Source organism: Microtus oregoni, unplaced genomic scaffold (genome assembly GCF_018167655.1).
Source record: "Microtus oregoni isolate MIOR12 unplaced genomic scaffold, Mior012 000027F_ref0000203, whole genome shotgun sequence".
Taxonomy (NCBI): Eukaryota; Metazoa; Chordata; class Mammalia; order Rodentia; family Cricetidae; genus Microtus; species Microtus oregoni.
Genome location: NW_024543086.1, coordinates 32,347,991 through 32,373,665, shown reverse-complemented (window position 1 = coordinate 32,373,665; position 25,675 = coordinate 32,347,991). Strand labels below are relative to the sequence as shown.

The 25,675-nt window shown below is 46.7% G+C and overlaps 1 protein-coding gene across 1 annotated transcript; it reads right to left on the bottom strand.

Moving 5' to 3' along the window:
* Positions 1-4,795: 4,795 nt before the first annotated feature.
* LOC121463650 lies at positions 4,796-14,013 on the bottom strand. Its single transcript, XM_041675963.1, has 3 exons — positions 13,930-14,013; positions 6,674-6,859; positions 4,796-6,196 (listed from the first exon to the last, which is right to left on the bottom strand). Exons 1-3 carry the CDS (start codon positions 14,011-14,013, stop codon positions 4,796-4,798), a joined length of 1,671 nt encoding a protein of 556 aa, XP_041531897.1.
* Positions 14,014-25,675: the final 11,662 nt, after the last annotated feature.

The window sequence follows — 25,675 nt, the reverse complement described above, 5'->3', positions numbered from 1 at the left end:
TGGGCAAACCTCTCCCAGCCCTTAAGTAGACATGGGCTGCCAACCCCGAACTGCCAGGTGGCTGATAATCATTGCGTGATCATGAAAGACCCTCGACGAGGACCTCTTTTTGGGAGGAGACCTCCCCAACGCCAAGGAACAGGCCGAGACTGCACGGATGCAAATCGCAAGAGGTTTATTGAATAGACACAGGTACCTGTGGGCAGCAAGATCTCTCGGAAGATTTGCGCACCTGCCAACTGGAGGGCGGGCTTTTTATAGGGAAGAGCAAAAAGCAAGTTTACAGAGCAAAAGCGTGGTTATCGATCGACCGGAATGAGGCGGGGGCATGAATGGTTTCCCCTCTCAGCATGGGTGTCAGCAAGAAGCAAGTTTACAGAAGCAAAAGCGTGGTTATCGGAATGCGGCGGGGGGCATGAAAGGTTTCCTCTCTCAGCATGGATGCCTGGCAACAATCATCCTGTTCCTATCTTATAGCTAACCTGCTTTGTTGACATCCTATCTTATTGACATCTTGCCTTGCAGTCTTCCTATCTCTATCTCCTGTTCTCTCAGGCACCTGGGATGTTCTAATGGGAGCAGGCTGGCTGCTGATCCGGAGATTTGTTTAAAACAAACAGGACGTTCCCCCGGGAGCATGCTAGCTGCGGGTTTTGAGGAGGGGGTCTGTAGGGTCTTTCATTTCCCCCTTTTTCTTTTTGTTAATGAGTTAAATCTTTTACTCAAAGCAATTACAGAACCTCAGTATCTTGTTGTGGTAACATGTGATACTGATGGGTCAGTACTAGGGCCTGAATGACTGACAGCCTGTCTTTTATAAACTGGATCAGGCGGTTTAAGATGCAAGGCCCAAACAGGAGTATCAGAAGGAGGATAATCAAGGGACCCATCAAAGAAGACAATAGAGTTGTAAACCAGGGAGACTTATTGAACCATCCTTCGAACCATCCTTGTTGTGATTCGAACATCTTTTGTCTCTGTCTTAACCTCTCTCTAAGCTTTGTCATATTGTCTCTCACCAGCCCAGTGAGGTCCGCATAGAAGCAGCATTCCTCTTTGAGCGCCGCACATAACCCTCCCTCTCGCAAAAACAACCAGTCTAGCCCCCTCCTGTTTTGTAGGACTACCTCTGAGAGGGAGGTTAAGGACTTTTCGAGTGCGCTAACTGATTCTTCCAGTGCCTTGATATCAGTATGCATGGCTGCCTGAAGTTGTCTAAATTGGCTGGTCTCCATAAGAGCGGTGGTCCCTGTGCCCACCCCTGCCGCTATTCCCCCCATAGTGATGCCTCCCAGCAATAAGGCCAAAGTTAGGGAGGCTGGTTCTCTCCTAAATCGGGGTCTCCCTTCAAAATGACTATAGATGTATTCAGGATCATGGTATGTAACTTTGGGCCATAATTCCATTAGAACGCAATAATCAGAGGTTTCACTGAGCACAGCAACTGAAACGCATGGGGTTAATCCAGTACTGCATGCCCAATGGGTCCTGTTGGAGGCAGCTAGGTAATAGGTCCCTCTGGACACCTTTTGGGTGCAGTTACATAAGGCCTGGTGGGTTTTGGGAATAGTCCCTATGCAAAGTCCCTGTCCAGATACTTTAGACAGGGTCAGCTTATGCTGGGGGATGGAAGTGTAGCTGGTGGGTGCATTGAAAACCTGGTGTGGGCTATTTTCTTGTGTCGCCATCCCCAGTCTTAGTAGGGCCCATATAATAGTCAAAGGGCCCCACGGGTAAGCCTTATCTTTAAGGGGTTTTGAGTGCGTTGGATTCTCCATGCTGGGGTCGCAGCGGGCTCCGCTTTCTCAGCTGTATGGGCGGCCTTAACGTGTGAGGCATGGATCCAGGCTGCAATGCCGTCAACCTTCAGTGCCGTTGGAGTGGTCAGAAGGACAGTGTAAGGGCCTTTCCACCGAGGTTCCAAGTTTTTGGTCTGGTGTCTGAGGACCCAAACAGTATCTCCTATCTGGAAGGGATGCGGTACCACCGGCTGGTTCAGTTGGTCTCGGTAAGCAGCGGCGAGTGGCTTCCAGACCTCTCTTTGCACAATCTGTAACGCCTGTAAATGGGCTTCCAGAGAAGAACTGTCAGCAAAATCGGCAATGTTTGAATCAAAGAAATTTATAAATGGGGGAGGAGCTCCATATAGGATTTCAAAAGGTGTCAGTCCATGAGGCCCTGGAGTGTTGCGGGCTCTGTACAGGGTCAGTGGCAAGAGGAGCACCCAGTCTCTAGTGCCAGTTGCAAGCGTTAATTTGGATAAGGTCTCCTTAATTGTTCTATTCATGCGTTCTACCTGCCCTGAACTTTGGGGTCTATATGTACAATGTAATTTCCATTCGACCCCTAGGAGTTTGGCCACCAACTGACTTACCTGGGAGATGAAGGCAGGGCCATTATCGGTGCCTAAGACTTGAGGCATTCCGTACCTGGGAAAGATTTCTTCCAAGAGCTTTTTGGTCACCACCTTTGCGGTTTCGTGTTTGGTGGGAAAGGCTTCCACCCATCCTGAAAAAGTGTCTATGAACACCAAGAGGTATCTGTACCCATAGAGACCTGGCCTAACCTCCATAAAGTCGATCTCCCAATGTACTCCGGGATGATGTCCCCATACCCGAACTCCTGGACCAAGCTTGGTTCTGCCTGCGTTTACCTGAGCGCAGGCTTGGCATTCATCAGTCACTTTTTGCAGGGCTCCACCCCTGTTCAGGAGGTGTTGGCCTGACTCCTGTCTGTCCAACAAGGTCTTCATCTTCTTTGGCCCCAAATGGGTCAATTTATGTGAGTAGTCTATTATTTTATAAGTATGTTTTGTTGGCATAACAATCTTTTCCTTAAAAACCCAATGTTGCTTTTTGAGGTCATATGTGGCCCCCATTTTCTTTAGGAGATCAAAGTCCTCTGTACTATAGGGTAGCGAACTGGAGGCTGGGGCCTCTTTCGGGTTCATCAAGGGGAAAACTTGGGAGGTCTTGGTTGATTTCATAGCAATCTTTCGAGCAGTGTCATCTGCCAGTCTATTTCCCTTTGCCTCAGGGCTATGGCCCTTTTGATGCCCAGGGCAGTGCATAATACTTAATTTTTGGGGCAAAAATAAGGCCTTTAGGAGTGCCAGTATTTCAAGTTTGTTCTTAATTTCCTTTCCTTCTGAGGTCTGCAGCCCACGTCTTCGATAAATTTCCCCATGTATGTGAGCCGTGGCGAAGGCATATCGGCTATCCGTATAAACATTTAGCCTCTTACCTTCTGCCATCCGGAGTGCCTGGGTCAGAGCGATGAGTTCAGCCCTCTGGGCGGAGGTGCCTGCGGGAAGGGCTTCTGCCCAAATTACCTCAGTCTCCATTGTCACTGCTGCCCCCGCTCTTCGTTCCCCATTTGCCAGGAAACTGCTGCCATCCACATACCAAGTATAGTCAGCATCTCGGAGGGGTTGATCCGTCAGGTCCGGCCTGGTCCTGTGTATTTCCGCAAGGATCTGGAGGCAGTCATGGTGTTGGGCTTCCTCCGGCAGGGGGAGCAAGGTGCACCCAGTCCGTATCCAGGAGCATTGCTTGGTAATGAGTCATGCGAGCATTGGAGAGCCAGCGGTCTGGAGGCTGTTTGACCAGAGCCTCCTCTGCATAGGGCGCCAGGATAGTCAATGGCTGGCCCAGAGTCAGTTTACCCGCGTCCTTGGTGAGGACTGCAATAGCTGCTACCATTCGCAGACAGGGCGGGCACCCTGAAGCTACTGGGTCGAGTTTCTTTGAGAGGTAAGCTACAGGACACCTCCAAGGGCCCAGTTTTTGAGTTAGGACCCCTTTAGTGTAACCCTGCTTTTCATCCACGAACAAATCAAAAGACTTGGTAATGTCAGGGAGGCCTAGAGCAGGGGAGGCTAACAAGGCTTTCTTAATGTTTTCGAAAGCCCTCTGTTGGTCCTCCCCCCAATCAAACATTGTTCCTTGTTTAGTTAATGGATACAAGGGTGCAGCCAGCTCTGCAAACCCTGGAATCCAGAGGCAGCAGTATCCCGCTGTTCCCAGGAACTCTCTTAGCTGGCGGGGGTTCCGGGGGGCAGGAATGTTAGTGATGGTCTGTTTGCGCGCCTCGGTCAGCCATCTCTGTCCATCTTTTAATTGATAACCTAGGTAAATGACTTGCTTCTGGCATATCTGAGCCGTCCTGGCTGATGTCCGATAGCCTGCTTGTCCCAATGTCTGTAGGAGAGCCTTATGCCATGATATGCTTCATGGGACATGGGGTACTACTTGATTGAAACAGGAGTAGCTGTTGCCTTCAATTGAATGATGAGTGGAGGTTGTTGTATAGCCATCTCCATTCCCCCAGTCTCTGCCCATGCCAATGGAAAGTCATTGAGCCAAGGGGCCATGTCAATTGTCTGTTGCCCCGGGGGCTCGTAAAGTCTATATTTATCCTCCAGCTGGAGGGTCAAAATTTGGAGGGGACCTCCATCTGGGCCCGTTATCTTAGCCCCTGTGTCCTCAAAATGAATTTGGGCCCTTAGCTTGGTGAGGAGGTCTCTACCCAACAAGGGATAGGGACAGTCCGGAACATGCAGAAAGGAATGCATCACCTTACCAGTAGCCAGCTGAACCTTCCGATTAGTTGTCCATCGATATCTCTTGCCACCAGTGGCTCCTTGGACCCAAGCAGATCGTTCGCTGAGTGGCCCTGAAGTCTGAGTCAGGACTGAATGCTGGGCCCCGGTGTCTACTAGGAAGGTGACTGGTTGCCCCCCGACATCAAGAGTTATCCTGGGCTCGGGGGGGGCGGGCTCCTGGCCCTGAGTTCCCTAATCCTCTAAGGTGAGGAGGGAGGTTCGGGGCCTGGGCTTTCTAGGTCCTTTGTTCCTCCTGGGGCAATCCTTAATCCAGTGTCCTCGTTCTTTACAATAGGCGCATTGGTCTCTGTCCACCTTGGCCCTACGTCGTTCTCCCTTCCTGTCTCCCTCTCTATTCTGTCCCTGAACCACGGTGGCCAACACCCTAGTTAATTCCTTGTTTCTCCTCTTGTTGAAAATCTTCTCTGCCTCTTTTAGTAAGTCTTGTATAGTATATCCCTGGAGACCCTCAAGCCTCTGCAATTTGCTTCTAATATCCGGACTAGACTGCCAGATGGAAGACATGGATACACTTGTAGCTTGCCCTGTATCTTCAGGGTCATAGGGGGTATACATCCTATAAGCGTCCTTGAGCCTTTCTAAGAAGGCTGAGGGCGTCTCTTCATTTCCCTGTATTACTTGCTTAACCTGGGCCAAATTGGTGGGGCGGCGTGCTGCCCCTCGGAGACCCACGATTAGCAACTGGCGATAGAGGCGTAGGTGTCCCCTACCTGCAGCTGTAGTGAAATCCCAGTCAGGTCGCGTCAGAGGGAAGGCCTCGTCAATTTCGTTAAGCAAAAGGGTTGGGCTCCCGTTGTCGCCTGGGACATTTTTCCAAGCCTCCAAAAAGACTCTTTGCTTTTCCTCCGAGGTCAGCAGGGTTTGCAAGAGCTGCTGGCAATCATCCCAAGTGGGCTGGTGGGTGACTAAAATAGACTCAATCAGGTTAGTCAGCGTTATTGGATCTTTGGAGAATGGGGGGTTATGGTGTTTCCAATAGTATAGATCTGAGGCAAAGAATGGCCAGTATTGCTGTCGGCCGTTTGGGCCCTCTCTCAAGGGTAGGGCATGAGTAGTGGAATCAGGGGGTGGTTTGCGCCTTCCCCGGAGTCTTCCCGCCATGGGTGAAGGGGCTGGGGAGACTTGTGCAGGCTGTCCACCCGCCGCTGCAGTCTCTGGCCCATCCGGACTCTCTGGATCCTCTGGATCTGCATAAGGAGGGGGTTCTTCTGATAGAAGGTCAGTGAGGGGAGAGTCAGGGTTCAGAGGAAGGACGGGAGGGGGCGCAGGGGTAGGTTTCAGAGGTTTTTCTTTGGGAACCTTCTCCTTAAGAATGGTGGGGTATAGGGAAGAAGAGGGTAGGGCAGGGGAAGGTGCAGGAGGAAGAGGCACAAGTGGTTGGCTTTCCTGGGGAGGGGGAGCCTTAGGGGCTATAGGGGTAAGAGAAGGTTGGGGTTTGTTAGAGATGTTGTTAGAGATGACAAAGGGCTGGACCCATAGGGGCGGGTCACGTGCCAAACTTTCCCAGGTAACAATGTAGGCGCGTTGGTCCGGGTGTCCATGTGGTCCTGGGCTGAACACTTTTGCCTTAACCTGGGAAATAATATTGAGATTGAAAGTGCCGTCTCATGGCCATTCTGATTCAACAGTAGGCCACTTGGACGAACAAAAGATCACCCATTTCTTCTTTCGAACATCGACTGACAGGTTGTCGGCTCGGGCGTGGACGTCAGGCCAGTGGTCTAAAGTAAGGCTCAATGGGGTGGTTAGGGTTTGTCCCATCTTCTCGAAGAGAAGGGAACCAAATATAAAAACAAAAAAACAAAACAAAACCAAAAAACACACACAAAGACAGAGACAGAACAGATGCTGACAGAACAGACAGAGACAGAACAGACGCTGACAGAACAGACAGAGACAGAACAGATGCTGACAGGACAGACAGAGACAGAACAGATGCTGACAGGACAGACAGAGACAGAACAGATGCGCAGCACAGCAAAACTCAGACGGAGGCTCTGAGGGTCCGGATCCCTCTCCTCCAACTAGGACCACGTATCCTTCGGATACGGGCTGAGCTCCGAAGAATCGGGCTCCAGAAGTCCTTGCGGACTGACTCCCTGACTCCGATGTCCGTGGAACGTCTTCCACGGACTGCGGGGGAGAAGTACCAGGCTCGTCAGCCCCCTTCCCTCCGCCAGGTACAGCGCACTCAGACCTGAGTGTACAGAATTTGACAAAGAACACAGAAGACAACTGAACAAAGAACACAGAAGACAACTAACAGAGCTGGCCAGCTTACCTCCCGTTGGTGAGTCGGTGATCCCTGGGTGGGGGGTCTCAATTCCCGGCCCATGCATCAAATGAAAGACCCTCGACGAGGACCTCTTTTTGGGAGGAGACCTCCCCAACGCCAAGGAACAGGCCGAGACTGCACGGATGCAAATCACAAGAGGTTTATTGAATAGACACAGGTACCTGTGGGCAGCAAGATCTCTCGGAAGATTTGCGCACCTGCCAACTGGAGGGCGGGCTTTTTATAGGGAAGAGCAAAAAGCAAGTTTACAGAAGCAAAAGCGTGGTTATCGATCGACCGGAATGAGGCGGGGGCATGAATGGTTTCCCCTCTCAGCATGGGTGTCAGCAAGAAGCAAGTTTACAGAAGCAAAAGCGTGGTTATCGGAATGCGGCGGGGGGCATGAAAGGTTTCCTCTCTCAGCATGGATGCCTGGCAACAATCATCCTGTTCCTATCTTATAGCTAACCTGCTTTGTTGACATCCTATCTTATTGACATCTTGCCTTGCAGTCTTCCTATCTCTATCTCCTGTTCTCTCAGGCACCTGGGATGTTCTAATGGGAGCAGGCTGGCTGCTGATCCGGAGATTTGTTTAAAACAAACAGGACGTTCCCCCGGGAGCATGCTAGCTGCGGGTTTTGAGGAGGGGGTCTGTAGGGTCTTTCAATCATAGCATAGGTCAGGCCTTAGCCATCTAAGTTGATTATACATCTCCATCAGGTGTGACACCATGCAGCTCGCTACACCCCACCACCACCAAGTTAGCCACCCCATGACTGAAACAATATACATCCAATTCAAGCTACCGAAAGGCTGAAACCAAATGAGCTCAGCCAGTGTTTCTTCCTTTCCACCGTCTGCGCACGCTTGGGAGGATGAGAGCTTTCCATTCCCGCAGACACTTTGGTGTAACTAAATGACTTCCTTTGCTTCTCCTAAAGTAGAGGATGCCACAGGAGCCCGACCCGAGAGAGCAGAGTCCCCAGACAAACTTTCCTGAATGCACAGTAATAACAAACCTCCACACTGTTCATTTTATCCTTATGGAACCTGAGGTGGGCGTTATCCCGCAGCCGCAGACAAGGAAATCAGGCTTTGTGGCTGACACAACTCCAGAACCACTCCACATGCAGCTCATGAGCAACTGGGCTGGGGCAATCCAAACTAAGAACGTAGCGTCAGTGTGAACCCCACGTCAGGCTAAAAAGGCCGTATGAGGAGAGAAGATCAAATGTTTCATTTTATCAGACTCCAGAATGTAACTCAGTGGTAGGACATGTGCTTCCACACCCAAGGCACTGAGCTTAGTCCCTAGTACAATGCAAACAGCGTCACTGGGGAGCTGGAGAGATGGCCCTGTGGTTAAGAGCAGGTGCTGCTTCTGCTGAGGACTGGAGTCTGATTACCCACACCGGCCACAAGAGGCACACAGATCCCTGGAACTCAAACACCTAGGGACTCAGTACCCTCTTCTGGCCTGCTCTCACACTGCACTCATGTCCACAACAGATACACACACACACACACACACACACACACACACACACACACACACATAATTAAAACTCAAAACAGCCAGATGTGGCAACTCAGACTTTTAACTCTAGCACTGGTGGAGGCAGCTTGATCTTTGTGAATTGGAGGCCAGCCTGGTCTAAACCAGTTCTAAGCCAGCCAGAGCTATATTGTGAAAACCTCTTTTAAACTGGATGATGGTGATGCATGCCTGTAATTCCAGCACTCCAGAGGCAGAGGCGGATGGATCTCTGGGAGTATGAGGCCAGTCTAGTCTACAGAGCAAGTTCCAGAACAGGTTCCAAAGCTACAGAGAAACCTTGTCTCAAGAAACCTTCTTTTTAAAATAATAAGTAAATAAAAACTTAAAAATTTAAGTCTTTGAATGTATAACTGTTATGTGAAGAAATAATATCCTAGATGCATCGGGTTAGCTAAAGTGTCATTTTAAAATTAGATTAATACACACCCTCTCTCAAGTTCACATCACCTCTTAATACCATCAGTATCACCCCACCTCCCAGAAGGGCAACCCCCATGGTGAGATGTAGCCTTCCCCAAGGACACATCTCCTACAATGAGTCTCCTCCATCAAAGACATGCCCCTCCCACAAGGAATGCCCACTATCACAATGACACGCCTACTCTCACAAGGACAGGAGGAAATGCCCACATGGACATGCCTTCTCCCACAAGGACAGGCCTCTTGCAATGGCATGCATCCTCACAGGAAGACATACCTCTGCCCACAAGGATACTCCTTCTGCAATGACACACACACCTCTTCCCAGAAAGACATGCCTCCTTCCACAAAGATATGCCTGCTCCCAAGATATCGCGTCTCCTCAAACACACCCACTCCCACAAGGACACATCCCTCCCACAAAGCACTTACCTACTCCCACAAGGATACACCTACTCTTACTGGGACACACCTCCTTCCTCAAGGACACGCCCACTCCCACAAGAACACACCTTTTCCCTGAATGACAAGCTTCCTTGTACTTCTCCCACAAGTACACGCCTCCGCCCACAAATACACACCCTCTCCAACAAAGACATACCCCCTTCTTCAAGTTCACACCACCTCCAAATACACATCTCTTCCCAGAACAACATGCCCCTTCCACAGGGAGATACCACCTTACATAAGGACATCCCACAATCACACACCTCCTGCAATGACATTCCTCCTCACTCAGTGACATAGCACCTCCCACAAGGACATGCCTAATCCCACAAGGACCTGCCTCTTCCTAGGAGGAAACACCCTCTCCCACAATGACACACCTCCAATTAGCCCCCATCTGTCTCCTCCACCAAAAACAAGCCTCCTACCACAAGGACGACGTGCCCTATCCAAAAGAATGCACACCCTCTCCAAGGACACACCTAGGACACACCTTCTACAATAACATCCCTCTCACACAAGGACAGACAGACTCCCAAAAGGACTTGTCCCCCTCCTGCAAGGACACTGCAGTGACAGTCCTTCTCCCTCAAGGACAGGACCCCCTACCACAATGACACACCTACCCTCACAAATGCACACCTCCTCCCCACAAGGCCACACCCCCTCCTCCAAGGACACTCCCACTCTCCGAAGGAAAAAACCCTCATACCATGGCTCTTCCCTCTCGGACATTCTCCCTCCCAAGATGTCCTGCCTCCTCAAACAATGACTCACCCACTCCCACAAGGACACACTTCCTGCAATGAGAAAGCCTCTCATTTAAAGAAGTAGTGTCCTTCAAGGACACACTCCTACCACAAGGACTCAACTCCTAAAATGACTTGCATCCTCTCATATCGTTTGTTCTCCTCTGCTTTCCTTCACACTCAGAGGCATTAAACTCATTCTGAGGACTGAACGAGTTTTTGAGGAGCTGAAGACAATGGAATGAGAGTTTGTGCAGGGAGTGTGATCGGTGTATCAGATGGGATTCTTGGTGTTTCCAGTCTGAACTCAGTGACCTTAAATGGAAGGGTCCCTTAACTTTTCTAGGTTTAAAGGCCAATCACTACAATTTGGGGTAACTTCAATATTGGCACTTGGGTATTACATTATTTGGGCTTCCTAGAGAGATCAGTGAGATTTAGTTATGGGAAAGCTCCTTTTGAATCGAACTCTTCTAACAAATGCCTTTTATGATAATATGGCTATTACTTGCAGGCTTTAGGATATGGTACAGCTCGGTAAAGTAATCATGCCATGTTGTGTGTTGAAAGAGGACCTTGATTCAGAAGGGTGGATCATACTATTGAAAGACCCTACAGACCCCCTCCCCAAAACCCGCAGCTAGTATGCTCCCGGGGGAACGTCCTGTTTGCTTTAAAAAAAACTCTCCAGATCAGCAGCCAGCCTGCTCCCATTAGAACATCCCATGTGCCTGAGAGAGCAAGAGATAGAGATAGGAAGACTGCAAGGCAAGATGTCAATAAGATAGGATGTCAACAAAGCAGGTTAGCTATAAGATAGGAACAGGATGATTGTTGCCAGGCATCCATGCTGAGAGAGGAAACCTTTCATGCCCCCCGCCGCATTCCGATAACCACGCTTTTGCTTCTGTAAACTTGCTTCTTGCTGACACCCATGCTGAGAGGGGAAACCATTCATGCCCCCGCCTCATTCCGGTCGATCGATAACCACGCTTTTGCTTCTGTAAACTTGCTTTTTGCTCTTCCCTATAAAAAGCCCGCCCTCCAGTTGGCAGGTGCGCAAATCTTCCGAGAGATCTTGCTGCCCACAGGTACCTGTGTCTACTCAATAAACCTCTTGCGATTTGCATCCGTGCGGTCTCGGCCTGTTCCTTGGCGTTGGGGAGGTCTCCTCCCGAAAAGAGGTCCTCGTCGAGGGTCTTTCACTATGATATATTGTGGAAGAAATTATTGGCATTTTTAATGTTGGGAGTGCACCAAAGCCAGGGTGTGTATTAGAAACAGCACTGCTGAACACATATCTTTTGTTCTCCTTTGCTTTGCCTCACACTCAGAGGCATTGAACTCATTTTGATGACTGAATGAGTTTTTGAGGAACTGAAGGCAATGGAATGAGAGTTTGTGCAGGGAGTGTGAACTGTGTATCAGATGGAATTCTTGGTGTTGCCAGTCCGAACTCAGTGACCTTAAATGAAAGAGTCCCTTAACTTTTCTGGGTTTGATGGTCAATCGCTAAAATTTGGGGTCACTGCAATATTGGCACATGGGTATTATAGTTATTTGGGCTTCCTAGAGAGATCTTTGAGATTTAGTTATGGGAAAGCTCCTTTTGAATCGAACCCTTCTCACAAATGCCTTCTGTGATTACTTGGCAAACACATGCAGGCTTCAGGATATAGTACAGCTCTGTAAAGGAATCATACCATGTTGTGTGTTGAAAGAGGACCAGTGAGTAAGAAGAGTGGATCATACTGTGATTGATATATTGTGGAAGAAATTATTGGCATTTTAAGTGATTTTAATCTTGGGAGTGCACCAAACCCATGGTGTGTATTAGAAACAGCATGGCTGAACACAAATTCTTTGTTCTCTTCTGTGCTTCACACTCAGAGGCATTGAACTCATTCTGAGGACTGAACAAGTTTTTAAGGAACTGAAGGCAATGGAATGAGAGTTTGTGCAGGGAGTGTGATCTGTGTATCAGATGGGATTCTTGGTGTTGCCAGTCCGAACTCAGTGACCTTAAATGGAAGGGTTCCTTAACTTTTCTAGGTTTAATGGCCAATCACTAAAATTTGGGGTCAGTGCAATATTGGCACTTGGGTATTACACTCAGGGGCATGGAACTCATTCTGAGGACTGAACGAGTGTTTGAGGAACTGAAGGCAATGGAATGAGAGTTTGTGCAAGGAGTGTGATCTGTATATCAGATGGTGTTTCTGGTGTTGCCAGTCCGAACTCAGTGACCTCGGATGTATGGGTCCCTTAACTTTTCTGGGTTTGATGGTCAATCGCTAAAATTTGGAGTAACTGCAATATTGGCACTTGGATATTATAGTTATTTGGGCTTCCTAGGGAGATCGTTGAGATTTAGTAATGGGAAAGCTCCTTTTGAATTGAACCCTTCTCACAAATGCCTTCTATGATTACGTGGCAAACACATGCAGGCTTCAAAATATAGTACAGCTCGGTAAAGAAATCATGCCATGATGTGTGTAGAAAGAGGACTAGTGACTCAGAGGAGTGGACCGTAATGTGATTGATATATTGTGGAAGAAATTATTGGCATTTTTAAGTGATTTTAATGTTGTTTGTGCACCAAAGCCAGGGTGTGTATTAGAAACAGCACGGCTGAACACATATCGTTTGTTCTCTGCTTTGCTTCAATCTCAGAGGCATTGAACTCATTCTGATGACTGAACGAGTTTTTGAGGAACTGAAGGCAATGGAATGAGAGTTTGTGCAGGGAGTGTGATCTGTGTATCAGATGTTGTTTCTGGTGTAGCCAGTCTGAACTCAGTGACCTCGGATGTATGGGTCCCTTAACTTTTCTAAATGTTCCAGTGGGGACTCCATATGATAAACAAAAATGTGCCCCTTCAAGGAAGATTCTGTTTAGCACTCTATTTAACAATGGTTCAAGTCTAATTTAAGGAAACCTGGTACTTTGATTAAAATTCCACACACATGTAAACTATGTTAAGCAAAATTAGTTCCAGCCATTCTCAGATTCCTAGGTTTGTGATGCTGAAGTATGGACTTACAAAGTCTTTCACTTGAGTGCTTTAAAGAATAAACTTAACCTTTCATGCAGGGAATATGATAACAGTAAAAATAATAGGCATATATTTCAAACTTCACATGCAGATCAAATTTTGTGTTACAATTTCCAAAACTTCTACACTGCTCAAAAAGCATCCTGTATATAATATAGGGCAATACAATCATTTCTACTTGTGATACTTTGCAGATATAACTAATAATGGCACAGTTGTAAAACTTAATTGTATGATGGCTTGTGAACGGGGTCTCAATGCCTGTCTGAAAATTCAGGGCTGGACAGAACAGCGGCAGTCGGTCTTCCACCTTACCTGCCTTCTGGAGCTCTTATGAATAGAATAGAATAGAATAGAATATGACGGAAATTTAGCTGGGAAAGTAAGTTTGCAATGATTTTTTTCAAGACTTATTTATTTATTATGTACATAGTGTTCTGCCTGCATAACAGAAGAAGGCACGAGATCTCATTATTGATGGTTGTGAGACACTATGTGGATGCTGGGACCACAATGGGACAATGGAACTCATGGGCACTGGGAAAGCAGCCAGAGCTTTGAGCCATCTCTTTAGTCCTTTGCAATGATTCTTAATGGACAATTACTTATGCCCAGGTGGGTCTCAAACCTGTGCCAATCATCCCATGGGGTCTTCTAAATGTTGGGACTACAGGTGTGATGACACCACACCTGGCTTTTTTGGCTGAGTTTTGAGGCCTCCTCTTAGCTTTTGTATACCACCACATCCAGCTAAGATTTTAGACTCGAGTCAGATGAACACACAGGTCAAGCTCCTACCTTCAGAGTTTGTTGGTAAAGACCGTCCAGCTTTTGCACCTCTTCCTTCAGCATCCTCACATTTCTCCTGCTCTCCGTCTTCATGGTGTTCAGCTTGACAGACATCAAAATTAACATTTAGCCTTATAAAACTTCTATACTTGCTTTTATGCATATTTATTTATTGTGTATGTGAGCGCTTTGAGAGCATGGGTATGCCTGGTGCCCAAGGAAGTAAGAGGGAGCCAGATTCTTTGAGGCTGGTGTCAACAGATGGTTGTAAGCTGCCATGTGGATGTTTGGAATCAAACCTGGGCTCTTTTCGAGAGCAACAAGTACTCCTAACTGATGAGCACCTCTCCAGTCCTTGTTTGTCTTTAAATAAGTACTATGTTTTTAAGATTCTATTTTATGTGTAAGAGTGTTTTGCATCATGTATGTATGTACATATGTATGTATGTACACTATGTGCATACCAGGTGCCTATGGAGTCCTGAAGATGACATCAGATACCTTAGAATTACAGCTATAAGGGATTGTGAGCTGCAATATGGGTGCTGGTAACTGAATCTGTATCCTCTGCAAGAGCGGCAAGTGCTCTTAATCATGGAGTCATCATTCCAGCCCTAGCAGCTACTTCATTTTTTTTTTAAACCCAGATGTCAAAAAATACATTAGGAAAGAGCCTCTTTAACAGATGGTGCTGAGAAAACTGGGTATGTACCTATAGAAGAATGAAATCAAGTCTTAAGTCTCACATTACATGAAACATTGAAAATAGATCAAAGACTTCATGTAAAGACAGAACATGCTGAAACTGCAGGGAAGACACATCAACTATGTCCTGTGTCAACAATCATCCTTTGCAGAGGCAGAAACTTCTGAATGGACTGTGACAGCAGAGAACACAACCCAAGGACTGACACATGGGATTATAGCAAATCAAAAACCTGCCTAACAATGGAAGCAACCTCACAACTGAATATACAGCTTACAGATTTGAGAAATCATTGCCAACTCTGTATCGGATAGGGGACTATTATGTAAAAACAGCCAAGATTAAACCAAATCTTATACATTAAACTAAATCAAATACATGAGGTAATGAGGTGAGCAGATAGTCCTCAAAGGAAGAAATAGAAATGGCCAATGATATTTGATGACGGGTTCAACATCCTAAGCCATCAGGGAAAGGTGAATTTAAAATGATTTATAATGCCACCTTATTAGCTCAGAACAGATGACAACAAATGCTGGTAGGAATTTGGGGAAAGAGGAACCTTTATCACTGCTAGTGAACATATAAATTGCAGCTACTGTGGAAATCAGTAAGTAGGTTTGTCAAAAATGAGAAAGTGGTGGGACAGGTGTCTTAGGAAAAAGCACTGGCTGCTCTTACAGAGCACCAAGGTTTGGTTCCCAGCACCCACTTGGTGGTTCAGAACCGTCTATAACTTCAGTTCCAGGGAATCCCCTTCTGGCCTCCACAGTCACCACGGATGTCCACATATATGCAGGAAAAGTATTCACACACATAAAAATAAAGATAAACAAATCTTTGAAAACTACAACCAAAACTATCACATGATCTGCCTATATGCCTCAGTGATTAAGAGCACTTCTTGTTCTTCCAGAGGACCAGCATTTGATTCCCAACACTCAAACCAGGCAGTTCACAACCACCTGTAACACCAGCCCCAGGAGGGTCTGACATCTCTCATCTCTGTGGGCACACACACACACACACACACACACACACACATCTAAAAGTAAAAAAAATGACATTTGTAGGAAAATGGGTCAAATTGCAATTCAGAATGTTAACTGAAATAAACTGTATTCAGATAAGTACTATGTTTTCTCTCCTGTGTGGAGCCTTGGTTTAAGTTTCTATGTGTGAGGGGTTGGTGTACATGTGTGGATGACTCATGAAACTAGAGAACTGGGAGAGGGAAAGAGACCTGAAGGATTCTGGTACAGAGGCACTGAAAGAAGATAATGCAATATTGTACTGGGAGAGCAGAAAGTAGGTTGTTGTGGGCAATGGAAAAACAGCAAGAATGGGACACAGGGGAGGGGAAGGCAAAGTCCAGAAGGCAGGGTGTGGAAGAAGAAAGCATGTATAAAAATGCCATTATGAAATCTACTACTTTGTAGCTAACTTAATAATCTTGTAATGGGAAACACTTGTTCTTGTAGCCACCGTCCCACTTGAAATGGAGTCCATGGGGCAGGTGTTGTGCTATATTAGTTCAGACATCTATTATAGTACCAGGCATATGGTCATGCATAAAGTATTTGCTGAGCCAGTTGTTGCCATGTCAAATTGAACCAGTTTGATCATTTTTGTACTGGTCTAAACCAGTTTAATCTGATTTCGTACTGGTCTAACCCTGTTTGATCCGGTTTGAACCAGCCTAAACTGGTTAGATCCAGTTTGAGCCGGTCTAAACTGATTTGAACCAGTCTAAACATGTAAAATATGGTTTGGCCGTCCTATAGCGAACTAATCCAGATTGATCATTTTAGTCTGCTTTGAATCAATTTGATCAAGTTTGATCCAGTCTACACTGGTTTGATCCAGTTTGAACCAGTTTGATCTGGTCTGATACAATTTGATGTAGTTTTGAACCAGTTAACACTGGTATGATCCAGTTTGAACCAGTTTGATACGGTCTGATCCAGTTTGATCCATTTTTAACCGGTCTAAACTGGTTTGATCCAGTTTGAAACAGTTTGATATGGTCTGATTTAGTTTGAACAGGATTTGAACCAGTCTACACTTGTATGATCCAGTTTGAACCAGTTTGATCTGGTCTGATCCAGTTTGATCCTGTTTGAACCAAACTAAACTGGTTTGATCCAGTTTGAGCCAGCCTAAACTGGTTTGAGCAGCTCTAGAGTGGTTTGATTTCGTTTGAACCAGATTAAACCGGTTTGATCCGGTGTGAGCCAGTCTAAGCTGGTTTTATCTGAATTGATCCAGTTTGATTTGATTTTGGACTGGTATACACTGGTTTCATCGGTATGAACCATTTTGATATGGTTTGATCCACTTTGATCTGGTTTGAAGCGGTCTAACACAGTTTAATTCGGTTCCAACCAGTTTGATCTCATTTGGAACCAGTCTAAACCAGTTTAATCCACGTTTGATTTGGTCTGAACCACTTTAAACCAGTTTGAGCCGATCTTAACTGATTTTATCTGGATTGAAGGGGTTTGATCTGATTTTGGCCTAGTCTAAACCGGTTTGATCCAGCATGAATTAGTTTGATCTGGTGTGATCCTCTTTGATCCTATTTGAACCGGTCTAAACTGGATTGTTCTGGTTTGAGATAGTCTAAACCAGTTTGAACCGGTCTAAACCGGTTTTATCTGGATTGAACCAGTTTCCTCCTATTTTGGACTGGGATAAACCAGTTTAATCCGGTATGAACCAGTTTGATCCGGTCTTATCCAGTCTGATCCAGTTTGGAACCAGTCTATACTGGTATGATCCAGTTTGAACCAGTTTGAGATGGTCTGATACAGTTTGATCTGCTTTGATCATGGCTAAGCTGGATTGATCGGTTTTGAGCCGGCCGAAACCAGTTAAAATCGGTCTAAACTGGTTTGATTCATTTTGGCCAACCTGTAGTGATCTAATCCAGATTATGCAGGTTCAATCTGCTTTGAACCAGGATTGATCCCGTTTGAGCCGGACTAAACTAGTATTGTCTGGATTGAATCAGTTTGATCCGATTTTGGACTGATCTAAACTGGTTTGATCCGGAATGCATCAGTTTGATCTGGTATGATCTACTTGATGTGGTTTGAACCGGTCTAAACTGGTTTTATCTGGATTGAACCAGTTTCGTCCTATTTAGGACTGGTCTAAACCGGTTTAATCCAGTATGATCCAGTTTGATACAGTTTTGAACCAGTCTAAACTGGTATGATCCAGTTTGAACCAGTTTGATCTGGTCTGATCCAGTTTGATCAGGTTTGATCCTGGCTAAGCTTGTTTGATCCTTTTTTAGCTGGCCAAAACTGGTTTAAACCGGTCTAAACTGGTTTGATTCCATTTTGCGGACCTGTAACAATCTAATCCAGATTATGCAGGTTCAATCCGGTTTGAACGAGTTTGACCCAGTTCTGAACCAGTCTACACTGGTTTGATCCAGTTTGATATGGTGTGATCCAAATTGATACAGTTTTGAACCAGTCGACTCTGGTGTGATCCAGTTTGATCCGGTCTGATCCAGTTTGACCCAGTTTGACCCAGGCTAAGCTGGTTTGATCCATTTTGAGCTGGCCTAAACTGGTGTGAACCAGTCTAAACCTGTTGAATTCGGTTTGGCAGTCCTGTAGCAATCTAATCTGGATAGATGCGGTTTAAAACACTTTGAACCAGTTTGATCCAGTTTTGAACCAGTCTACACTGGTATGATCCAGTTTGAACCAGTTTGATCCGGTCTGCTCCAGTTTGATCCTGTTTTAACTAAACTAAGCTGGTTTGATCCAATTTGAGCCAGCCTAAATCGGTTTGATTCAGTTCAAACCAGGTTGTTCTCTTTTGGAACCGTTGTCAATCGCTTTGAACCAGGTTTGATCTGGTTTGATCCGGTCTCAACCAGTATTGTCTGGATTGAACCGGTTTGATCCGATTTTGGACTGGTCTAAACCGGTTTGATCCGGTAAGAATCAGTTTGATCCGGTATGTTCTATTTGATCCGGTTTGAACCAATCTAAACTGGTTTGATCTGGATTGAGATAGTCTAAACCGGTTTGAACCAGTCTAAACGGGCTTTATCTGGATTGAACCAGTTTCCTCCTATTTTGGTCTGGTCTAAATCGGTTTAATCTGGTATGAACAAGTTTGATCCGGTCTAATCGAGTTTGATCCAGTTTTGAACCAGACTAAACTGCTATGATCAAGTTTGAACCGGTTTGATCTGTTCTGATCCAGTTTGATCTGGTTTGATCCTCACCAAGCTGGTTTGATCCATTTTGAGCCGAGCAAAACTGGTTTGAACTGGTCTAAATATGCTTGATCCGGTTTGAGCCGTCCTAAACGGGTTTGAACCGGTCTAAACCGTTTTGATACAGTTCGAACCAGTTTGATCTGTTTTGGAACCACTCTAAACCGGTTTGAACCGGGTTTGATTTGGTCTGAACCAGTTTAAAGCAGTTTGAGCCGGATTGAGCCAGTCTAATTCGGTTTTATCTGGATTGAACCAGTTTGATAATTTTTGTACTGGTCTGAACCGGATTGATCCGGTAAGAACCAGTTTGATCCGGTATGATCTACTTGATCCGGTTTGAACCGGTCTAAACTGGTTTGATCTGGATTGAGATAGTCTAAACCGGCTTTATCTGGATTGAACCCGTTTCCTCCTAATTTGGTCTGGTCTAAACCAGTTTAATCTGGTATGAGCCAGTTTTATCCAGTCTAGTCCTGTTTGATCCAGTTTTGAACCAGTCTAAACTGCTATGATCAAGTTTGAACCAGTTTGATCTGGTTTGATCCTGTTTGATCCTGGCTAAGCTGGTTTGATCAGTTTTGAGTCAGTGAAAACCTGTTTAAACCGATCTAAACTGGTTTGATTCGGTTTTTCAGACATGTAGCGATCTAATCCAGATTATGCAGGTTCAATCTGCTTTGAACCAATTTGATCCAGTTCTCAACCAGAGTACACTGGTTTGATCCAATTTGATCTGGTATGATCCAAATTGATACAGTTTTGAACCAGTTGACACTGGTGTGATGCAGTTTGAACTGGGTCTGATCCATCTAGACCCGGTTTGAACCAGGCTAAGCTGTTTTGATCCATTTTGAGCCTGCCTAAACTGGTGTAAACCGGTCCAAACCTGTTGCATTTGGTTTGGCTGTCCTGTAGCGATCTAATCTGGATTGATGCATTTTAATCCACTTTGAACCAGTTTGATCCAGTTTTGAAACATTCTACACTGGTTTGATTCGGTTTGAACCAGTTTGATCCAGTTCTGAACAAGTCAACACTGGTTTGATCCAGTTTGATCTGGTGTGATCCAGTTTGATCCGGTTTGAACCAGGCTAAGCTGGTTTGATCCAGTTTGAGCCGGCCTAAACCGGTGTGAACCAGTCTAAACCTGTTGGGTTCTTTTATATCCATCCTATAGCGATCTAATCCGGATTGATGCGGTTTAATCTGCTTTGAACCAGTTTGATCCAGTTTTGAACCAGTCTACACTGGTATGATCCAGTTTGAACCAGATTGATCCGGTCTGATCCAGTTTGATCTGGTTTGGTCCTGGCTAAGCTGGTTTGATCCAGTTTGAGCTGGCCTAAACCAGGTTGATCCCGTTTGGAACCGTTGTCAATCGCTTTGAACTAGGTTTGATCCGGTTTGAGCCGGTCTAAACCAGTATTGTCTGGATTGAACCAGTTTGATCCGATTTTGGACTGGTCTAACCCAGTTTGATCTGGTATGAATCAGCTTGATCCAGTATGATCTACTTGATCCTGTTTGAACCGGTCTAAACTGGTATGATCTGGTTTGAGAAGGTCTAAACTGGTTTGAACCAGTCTAAACCGGCTTTATCTGGATTGAACCAGTTTTCTCCTATTTTGGACTGGTCTAAACTGGTTTAACCTGGTATGAACCAGTTTGGTCTGCTCTTATTCAGTTTGATCCAGTTTTGAAGCAGTCTACACTGGTATGATCCAGTTTGAACCAGTTTGATCTGGACTGATCCAGTTTAATCTGCTTTGATCCTGGCTAAGCTGGTTTAATCCGTTTTGAGCCGAGCTAAATATGCTGACCGGTTTGAGCTGTCCTAAACGAGTTTGAACCGGTATAAACCGTTTTGATACGGTTCGAACCAGTTTGATCTGTTTTGGAACCACTCTAAACCGGTGTGAACTGGGTTTAATTTGGTCTGAACCAGTTTAAAGCAGTTTGAGCTGGTTTGAGCCAGTCTAAGCCAATTTTATCAGGATTTAAAAATAATTTCACCTGTTCTCTGTTACTTGTAAAACTGTAATTACTAATTCCATTGTCTTCAGCTCCTCAAAAGCTCGTTCAGTCCTCAGAATGAGTTTAATGCCTCTGAGTGTGAAGGAAAGCAGAGGAGAACAAACGATATGAGAGGATGCAAGTCATTTTAGGAGTTGAGTCCTTGTGGTAGGAGTGTGTCCTTGAAGGACACTACATCTTTAAATGAGAGGCTTTCTCATTGCAGGAAGTGTGTCCTTGTGGGAGTGGGTGAGTCATTGTTTGAGGAGGCAGGACATCTTGGGAGGGAGAATGTCCGAGAGGGAAGAGCCATGGTATGAGGGTTTTTTCCTTCGGAGAGTGGGAGTGTCCTTGGAGGAGGGGGTGTGGCCTTGTGGGGAGGAGGTGTGCATTTGTGAGGGTAGGTGTGTCATTGTGGTAGGGGGTCCTGTCCTTGAGGGAGAAGGACTGTCACTGCAGTGTCCTTGCAGGAGGGGGACAAGTCCTTTTGGGAGTCTGTCTGTCCTTGTGTGAGAGGGATGTTATTGTAGAAGGTGTGTCCTAGGTGTGTCCTTGGAGAGGGTGTGCATTCTTTTGGATAGGGCACGTCGTCCTTGTGGTAGGAGGCTTGTTTTTGGTGGAGGAGACAGATGGGGGCTAATTGGAGGTGTGTCATTGTGGGAGAGGGTGTTTCCTCCTAGGAAGAGGCAGGTCCTTGTGGGATTAGGCATGTCCTTGTGGGAGGTGCTATGTCACTGAGTGAGGAGGAATGTCATTGCAGGAGGTGTGTGATTGTGGGATGTCCTTATGTAAGGTGGTATCTCCCTGTGGAAGGGGCATGTTGTTCTGGGAAGAGATGTGTATTTGGAGGTGGTGTGAACTTGAAGAAGGGGGTATGTCTTTGTTGGAGAGGGTGTGTATTTGTGGGCGGAGGCGTGTACTTGTGGGAGAAGTACAAGGAAGCTTGTCATTCAGGGAAAAGGTGTGTTCTTGTGGGAGTGGGCGTGTCCTTGAGGAAGGAGGTGTGTCCCAGTAAGAGTAGGTGTATCCTTGTGGGAGTAGGTAAGTGCTTTGTGGGAGGGATGTGTCCTTGTGGGAGTGGGTGTGTTTGAGGAGACGCGATATCTTGGGAGCAGGCATATCTTTGTGGAAGGAGGCATGTCTTTCTGGGAAGAGGTGTGTGTGTCATTGCAGAAGGAGTATCCTTGTGGGCAGAGGTATGTCTTCCTGTGAGGATGCATGCCATTGCAAGAGGCCTGTCCTTGTGGGAGAAGGCATGTCCATGTGGGCATTTCCTCCTGTCCTTGTGAGAGTAGGCGTGTCATTGTGATAGTGGGCATTCCTTGTGGGAGGGGCATGTCTTTGATGGAGGAGACTCATTGTAGGAGATGTGTCCTTGGGGAAGGCTACATCTCACCATGGGGGTTGTCCTTCTGGGAGGTGGGGTGATACTGATGGTATTAAGAGGTGATGTGAACTTGAGAGAGGGTGTGTATCTTTGTCAGAGGGAGCCATGTACTTGTGGGAGGGGGTGTTACCTTCTGTGAGGAAACACGTCATTCTGGGAGGAGACATGACCTTGTAGAAGAGGGTGTGTCCTTTACAGAGGAGGTTACTCTTCCTGAGAGTAGGTGTGTCCTTGTGGGAGCAAGCATTTCCAACAGGGAGAAGGGAAGTCATTGTGGATGGGGGCGTGTCCTTGAGGGAGGAGGTGTGTCCTTTCAGAATAGGTGTGTCCTGATGAGAATGGTGTTTCGCTGTGAAAGGGGTGTGTCTTTTAGAGAATGAGTGTGTCCTTGTGGGATGGGCCATGTCCTTGCGGAAAGGATGCATATTTGTGGGAGGGGTATGTCCATGGAGGAGGATCTAAGTACTTATTGGAGGGGGCATGTCCATGAGAGGGTGTGTCTTTGCTGGGTGGGGCATATCTTCATATTGGGAGGCCTGACTTTCATGCGGGAGATGTGTCTTTGCTTGAGGCAGGTCCTTATGAGAGTAGGTGTGTCCTTGTGTGAGGGGGTGTTTCCTCCTTGTACGAGGAGTGTCCTTGTGGGACAGGGTGTGTCCTTGATGGTGGAAGTGTATCCTTGAGGGAGGGGTCAGTCCTAGTGGGAGGAGTCTTTCTGGTATTAGTCATGTTAGTGCAGGAGAAGTGTCCTTGTGGAAAGGGGCACAAGTTGTGGAAGAGAACATTTCCTTTAGGGAGGGGGCTTTTGCTTGCCGGAGGAGCCAATACTTGGGACGCAGGCATGCCCATGTGAAATTGGGTGTGTCCTTCTGGGAGGGTGTATGTCCTAGTGGCAGGAGGCATGTATTTGCAGGAGGTTGCTTTGTGGGAGGGCACATGTCATTTTCGTGGGGGACAAATCCTTGTGTGAGGGGCATGACATTGTAGGAGATGTGGGCTTGTAAGATTTGGCATGTCCTTTTTTGAGGAGGCATGTCCTTGAGGGTGGGGCTTGTTGGTGACAGGAGAGGTGTGTCATTGTAGGAGGTGTGCCCTTGTTGAAGGGTGTGTCCTTAGGGGAGGGGGTATTTCCTCCTGGGAGGAGGCATGCACTTTATTTAAGAGGCAGGTCCTTGAAGGAAGAAGTGTGTCATTATTGGAAAGGTTATGTCCTTGTGGAAGGTGTGTCATTGAAGGAGGTGTTTCCTTATGAGAGGGGTGTGTCCTTCAAAGAGGCGTGGTATGTTCCTGTGGGAGGAGACACTTCTTTTGGGGAAGGATAGTCCTCTGGGAGCAGGTGTGACCTTGATGCAAGAGGCTTATCTTTAAAGGAAGTGAGAATTTGTGGAAGGGGCGTGCTCTTGTGAAGGGGTGAAAATTGTGGGAGGATACATGTCCTCTTTGCAGGAGGAGTTAATTTTGTGGGGTGGGCATGTCTTTCAGGGAAGGGTCAGGTCTTTGTGGAGAAGGTGTGTCATTGAGGAGACATGCCTTTGTGGGAGGCATATGTCCTTGAAGATGTGCCTTTCAGAGAGGGATGTGTCATTGCAGAAGGTGTGTCCTTGTTGGAGGGTTGTGTGTCTTTGCAGGAATGCATGACCTTGTGGGAGGGGTGTGTCCTTAATTGTGGGGGCATGTATTTTAATGAGGGAGCATGTCTTTTACTGAGGTGCATGTTATTTTGTGAGGAGGCATGTCCTTAATTGAGGCAATGTGTCCTTTATTGAGAGGTCATGACCTTGAGGGAGGTACATGTTCTTTATTGAGGGGCATGTCCTATATTAATGGGGCCTGTCCTTGTGGGAGTGGGCATGTCCTTGAGTGAGTAGACGTGTCCTTTTGTTAGAGGGCATGTCACTGAAGGAGGCGATGTATCCTTGTGTGTGGGGTCATGTCTCTGAGGGAGGAGGCATGCCTTTCAGGGACAGGGTACATCATTATAGGAAGCATTTCTTTGTGGTAGGGGACTCTATCTTTGTGGGAAGAGGCAAGTGGTTTTCGGGTGTGTACTTGTGGGTGGGGGCATGTTCTTGTAGGAATAGGATGTCCTTGTGAGAGTAGGCATGTCCTTCTGGGATTGGGCATAAGTTTGTGGGAGGGGCTTGTCCTTGATTGAGGTGGCAGAACATCTTGAGAGGGAGCGTGTCCTGTTTAAGGAGGCGTGACACCTAGAGAGAGGATGTGTCCTTGTTGTAGAAGGCATGTCCTTGTGGAAAGGGCATGTCTTTACGGAAGTGGGCGGGTCCATGTGGGTAGGTGTGTGTGCTTGTTGGAGGATGCACATCTCTGCAGGGTCATGGGATGGGTCATGTCCTTTTTGGAGGGGCAATGTTATTGCATGAGGCATGTCTTTGTGGGGAGCAAGTCCTTGTGGGAGGAGGCATGTCCCTCTGGGAGGAGGCATGTTATTGCAGAAAGAGTGTCCTTGTGGAATGAGGCAAGTCTTTGCATGAGGAGGCATGGCTTTGATACGGGAGTCACGTCTGCAGGAGTCGTGAACTATTGTGAGAGGAGTGTACTTGTAAGAAGAAGTGTGTCGTTTGTGACAGGGGGTGTGTTTTTGTGGGAGGAAGTGTGTCATTGCAGGAGTGTGTCCCTGTGAGAGGGGGCATATTACTGAAAGATGGTGTGTACTTTTCAGGAATGGGTGGGTCATTGCAGGAAGTGTATCCTTGTGGGAAGAGGCGTGTCCTTTTTTGATGGGGTGTGTCCTTGTGATATGTTGTTGATATAGGAGGCAAGTCATTGCAGAAAGCCTGTCCTTATAGGAGGAGTCATGTCCACATGAGAGGGGATGTGTCATTGTGGGAGGGGGGTGTTTTCTCCTGGAAAGGGGCACAGCCTTTTGGGAGGAGGCATGTCCTTGTGAGAGGTAGAACCTCTCTGTGGAATGTGTGTCCTTCTGGGAGGAGGTAGGACCTTGATGGAGGGGGTGTGTAACTTGAGGGAGGGGGGTGTCTTTGTCAGGGTGGGCATGTACTTGTGGGAGGAAGGGTATCCTTGTGAAAGGGGGAATCACCTTCTACCAGGAGGCATGTCATTCTGGGAGGAGTAGTGTCCTTGTGGGAGAGGACATTGATGTAGGAGGGCTGCTATCTGATGCTTTCATTGGTTAATTAATAAAACTGCTTGGCTTGATAAGTCAAAACACAGGTAGGCGGGGAAGACAGAACAGAATGCTGGGAGGAAGAAAGCAGTGAGGCAGACACAATGGAGCCAGCCACCAGGTCAAACAAGCTGATCTTTCCCATGGTGCTACACAGATTATTAGAAATGGGTTAAGCAATATGTAAGAATTAGCCAATAAGAGGCTGAAACTAATGGGCCAGGCAGTGTTAAAATGAATACAATTTGTATGTTATTT